This window comes from Copidosoma floridanum, unplaced genomic scaffold (assembly GCF_036245765.1).
Source record: "Copidosoma floridanum isolate Cflo_tuat_1 unplaced genomic scaffold, Cflo_Japanese_pri ptg000006l, whole genome shotgun sequence".
Lineage (NCBI taxonomy): Eukaryota > Metazoa > Arthropoda > Insecta > Hymenoptera > Encyrtidae > Copidosoma > Copidosoma floridanum.
In genome coordinates this window covers 14,775,481-14,780,419 of record NW_028321883.1, presented here as the reverse complement: position 1 = coordinate 14,780,419, position 4,939 = coordinate 14,775,481, and the positions used below count along the sequence as shown (strand labels likewise).

The 4,939-nt window shown below is 42.0% G+C and overlaps 1 protein-coding gene across 1 annotated transcript; it reads left to right on the top strand.

The window, feature by feature from the left end:
* The first annotated feature begins 425 nt into the window (after positions 1-425).
* On the top strand, positions 426-3,313 carry LOC149375547 (uncharacterized). Its single transcript, XM_089598733.1, has 3 exons — positions 426-736; positions 1,866-2,065; positions 2,804-3,313. Exons 1-3 carry the CDS (start codon positions 460-462, stop codon positions 3,311-3,313), a joined length of 987 nt encoding a protein of 328 aa, XP_089454859.1. The 5' UTR covers positions 426-459.
* Positions 3,314-4,939: the final 1,626 nt, after the last annotated feature.

The window sequence follows — 4,939 nt, the reverse complement described above, 5'->3', positions numbered from 1 at the left end:
TTAAGTTAAAGGCTAGGTAGGGGGGCTCCCCTACTCCTACCTGCCCAGTGAGAGAGAGAGCATGGTTCTTCTGCGCTTGCGCTACTAGCCAAGAGCACCCAAGAGAAGTCTTGGGTATATCGCAACACTGGCCCCGATGCTGCGCATCAGGCCAGTTCAGTTGATCGCTAGTCTCTAGCCAGTTAAGACTTAATCGTAAGAACAGTTTGTAAAGACGGTATTACGACAGTTTATTCTAAATAATAATAATTCTGATTTCTCTTCAAAGTGTTTAGTGCTTTTCCCTTCTTGTTATCCTTCCTGGCTTATTTCCCGAATCCTGAAGGCCTCACGCAGTGGATTAAAAACTCAATAGGTTATGGGCCCAGCACGCTTCCACTGCGCGGGGCTTTTCTTTGTGATAAGGGACTTGCGCCGGGATTGACGCGTTTTTCTCTTTTCCATCTAGCAACTACTAAAATGAGTGAAAGTGAAGAAAGCAGCGTGCCAGTAAATGAGATTGGGTTCGAGGCAGAAGTGCCAGTAAATGAGATTGGGCTCGAAGCAGAAGTACCAGTAAATGAGATCGGGGTCGAGGTAGAGGTGCGAGTGAATGACGGCGAGACGTCGGCCAACGACAGCGAGGTGGCCCCAACTGGGTTGGAAGGCGTGGAGGAGGCACGAGCTGTGTCACCGGAGACGAGGATACAAGGACAGGAGGGAAGAGGAAGGATCATGAAGGACGCAGCATGCCAAGGTATTAGTGAGTCCTGTGTTGTAATTGTGTTAAGGGGGCAGTCATTTTTCGTGCTTAAAATTCGTTGCCTTTTGGCTGGGCCTAGCCCTGGAAGAGGAGGTGAGCGAGCGCACGGACGGATTGGCGGCGCTGTCCGTGATTGCTGTCGCGGGCGGCCGAGGCGCCGGGTTGGGGCTGGGGACGCCTGGTCACACCTGTGTGCCAGAACGCCGTCACCGCGGCGCAATCATGGCGGTCGGCTCGTTTCTTTCCTCTTTGTAGTCCCGTAGTGCGCGCGCATGTGTTGTGTTCACATATGTGTGTGCATGTACGAGCAGCTCATGCGCCATCTTTTCTTCCTTTAATTACATCCCGGCGTGCCGGACTGTATGTGTTCTACGGTTTACGTGTGCGTGGGGAAGGGGCGGCCCAACCTGCCTGCTCTTCGCGCGCAAAGTGGTAACGTGTGCAGTGTGCATGAACAACTGTGTCTCGTTGTTTACGCACGCTTGTACATTTCCAGTTGTATCCCTTCTTGGAAATAAACAGGTAAACTTACGTAATGACGACTTTATTTCAGATGAAGATGTGATCGACGCGTATATGCGACTTTTCCAACTCGGTGTGGATATTTGCGGAGAAGATCTCGTAAGAGATTTATCTGTGAGATTAGAAGACGGATTAATTCTATTTGCAAATAAGAAAGAATCGATCGCAGCCATCTCAAAGGGTAACTTTAAGCCCTCAGAGTTTGACAAAATATCGCGAACAATTAGAAACTCTGGCGGCGTTGTATCCCTGTCTGCAAAAAGGACTGAAAATTCGCAAGTCCCAAAATTTTTGGACGCGCTTGATTTCTCGCCCGGGTATTCAAAGAAAGCACTATTTAAAACGACGGAACTGCAAAAGACTGAACTTCTGACTGATAAAAAGACGGACGATGAGAGTTTTGACGAAATGCATTTCGGAAATTATCGTGACAGAGTTCCAAAAGAGAAATCAACGAGTTCAACTATCTCGGGAAAGCCGAAAATAATAAAGAATGAAAACGTTAATTTTAAATACGACAGAGAAAAAGATAAACTGGTCACTCAAAGACAAGTTATCAATAACTACTCAAGACAGGCAATTGATAAAAATGAACTTTTAGTTAGAAGGAGTGCGGCCGCGGAAGAAAGGGACAGTCTGAGACGTCGGATTGGCTGGCTTGAAGAACGGCAGAGGGCGGAGCACCAGAGTGCTGTACAGACCACGACTGAGGCCGTTGCCCGTATAAGGGCCTTAGAAGAGGCAGTGGCGACAATGTCCAGGTTTTCCGAACGACTGGAACACTTTATGACAGCTCAAGAGGTAGGTCAATCAAATTTTGGAGTAGACGCGTTAAACTCTACTGCAATACCTTCACCAAATCAAAATCGTAAACACAAATTTGATCCACTCTCGGAAAGAACCCTAAATCGAGTACTGCATGACAGAACGACTGATCTTGATCGGAGTGAAAGGTTCCAACTCGAACTGTTAAACAAGGACTCACCATCCCGTTATGATTATAAATTAACCCCTAAAACAAAGATAGAATTGTTTCTTGATAAATTATTTTCAGAATTAAAAATTAAAAAACTACTGTACGTCTTGGATGATACCGTTGAGCTTCCCACATTTCTGTCCGCCAAAGAATTAGATGATCACAAAGAAAGGGTACGACATGTTATAATCAATCACATTGATGACTTTTACCATCTAAACACTGCTCATTATTCCGATCCCAAAGAACTGCTAAATAAATTGAAAGAAATCAAAAGAAACGAGTCAAACTTATCGTCAAATGAAATCAGACGAAAACTGTATACTTTTCGGTATTTCCCAAATAAAATGACAGGGTCTGATTTCGTTGATAAGTTTGAAGAGCTTCTCAGAAGCTACGAAAATTTACAGGGAAAACAACCCTTGTCAGAAGAAGAAATATGTGACGCATTCTATAATGCCGTCGTTAATAACGTAGCGCAGATTGAAACCCTCGACGCTGTGATTGAAGATGCGCAAGGAAAAAGGATGACTTATGACCGTTTGAAATCTTTCTTTTTAAAGACAGAGTCGAGACGACAGAGAACCGGAGCTGCTGGGGGAACTGCGCCTGCAACAGCGCTACGGGTGCACCAGCCCAACTCAACCCACGATAACGAACGGTGTTATCGGTGCGATGACTACGGGCACCACTCCTATAACTGCCCGGTCGACGCAGGAATGAGAAAGTGCTACTCCTGCGGAAGGCTTCAACGGAACCTCATGGCTCTAAGAAACACCTTGACAGCAGTGCTAAATATCGCACTCTATCCTATGACTGTGTGGTGTGACAATAAAGCAGCCGAAGCCAGCGCCAAGTCTTATGGAGGAAATAAACTCAGACACATGTCATCAGTGCGAGAACATTATGTAAAAGAATGTGCTGAATATGGGTTCATAGAAATCAAGTGGATTGCCTCTAAAGAACAGATTGCCGACATTTTTACTAAAGCTTTACCGTTTGAATTGCATGAGAAAATGACTGCAAAATTACTAAATGACTGTTATAACTACATGACAGTGAATCTCGTTTGATCAGAAGAATCTAATCCTTATGGTTTGAATTCTGTTTTAGGTAACAACAATCAGTGAGCAGACTTCAAAAAACCGAAAAACAGCGAGATTAAGGCTGACCCATTGATACATTTTATTTATTACTTTTACATTACTTATTTCTTATAACCATTCAGAGATAGGCGCTCCATTAAACTGAAGGGAGTGTTAGAATAAGAGTTTGTATAAAGCGCCATCTCTGCTATTATATATGTACTGTGCATACGCGAGCCCCGATGCTGCGCATCAGGCCAGTTCAGTTAATCGCTAGTCTCTAGCCAGTTAAGACTTAATCGTAAGAACAGTTTGTAAAGACGGTATTACGACAGGTTATTCTAAATAATAATAATTCTAATTTCTCTTCAACGTGTTTAATGCTTTTCCCTTCTTGTTATCCTTCCTGGCTTATTTCCCGAATCCTGAAGGCCTCACGCAGTGGATTAAAAACTCAATAAATAAAAAAAAAAAAAATAACTAATAGTAATATTTTATAAAGTCCATACGAAAATGTACGAATACAAAAAAAAATATGTTGGGCACAAAAGAATTTTTCAAAAGAAAAAAAAATCAATGAAAGGCTGTTTAAACGAATTATAACTGAGAATAAATAGTTTTCTAATGAATGGACAAATTACTATATGTAAGTTGATCAATGTTGGGAAATTGTATTAAGTTAAAGCAGCGGACGGATGTTTTTCTTGATTTCTTAAAATTTTCACCCTTTGTAAGAAGAAATAAAAAAAAAAGAGGAATTTGGTTTGGAAAAGCACAAATAATAAAGCAGGACACTACGAATTTTAACAGAAATGTAAAAATAAAAACAAAAAATATGTGAACACCAGCCAAGTCACCTACGTCCTACTTACCTCACTTACCTGTAGGTACGGATCGTTGAGCTACTGAAACGTAGCAAACTATTCAAACCGAGTCATCCCACGTAAGTGACTGTAGACTTACGTCATGAGCCAGTGTGCACACATCTCTGAACGACTGTTGACAATTTGGTCTATATATACTAACCAGACACTTTTTTCGCCATATGCGGGAGCGAATCATGCCGCCACGCGGTCGGAAATTCAGTCAGCATTCACAATGCTGCAGTGTCCATCTCCATCCGTTGTCGATAACCAAGTCAGCGTGGCCAAACAGGACTTCAGCCTAGCTGCATATTCAAACGTTCTATAATCAATCAACTTAAATTCTAGTTCTTAAGCTTCTCAACCCTTAACCGCAAGTACAATACTTTAACCCCGTAACCCTGTACTTTTCAGCCCTTGAACCCAAGACTGGGGGTGTAGAGTTTAATTGGTTAATAATTTCATTTTTTTATCAATAAAAGCGTTACTTATTACGAAAAAGGAAATAAACTTGTAAATCATTAAAATGGTGTTGGTAGGGTAAAAAAAATAATTAATAATTGAACTAACTCTCGGTTAGCTTATCAATAAGAATCATTCACAAACATAATTTTCTATTACAAGTCCCTTGAGCTCCTGACCCTTCACCCCAAGTACTTAAACCCCATAACCCTCTACACTCAAGCCCTTAAACCAATAAATGACCCGGGGTGTAGGGTTCATTTAGTTAATATTTTCATTTTTTTATTAA

Excerpts from the sequence above, each read along its gene's own strand:
- LOC149375547 (XM_089598733.1), top strand. The coding sequence starts at position 460 with ATGAGTGAAAGTGAAGAAAGCAGCGTGCCAGTAAATGAGATTGGGTTC. Across the intron at positions 737-1,865 it reads GAAGGACGCAGCATGCCAAG|TTAGAAGGAGTGCGGCCGCG; the intron begins GTATTAGTGAGT and ends ATGAACTTTTAG. Across the intron at positions 2,066-2,803 it reads ACTTTATGACAGCTCAAGAG|ACAGAGTCGAGACGACAGAG; the intron begins GTAGGTCAATCA and ends TTCTTTTTAAAG.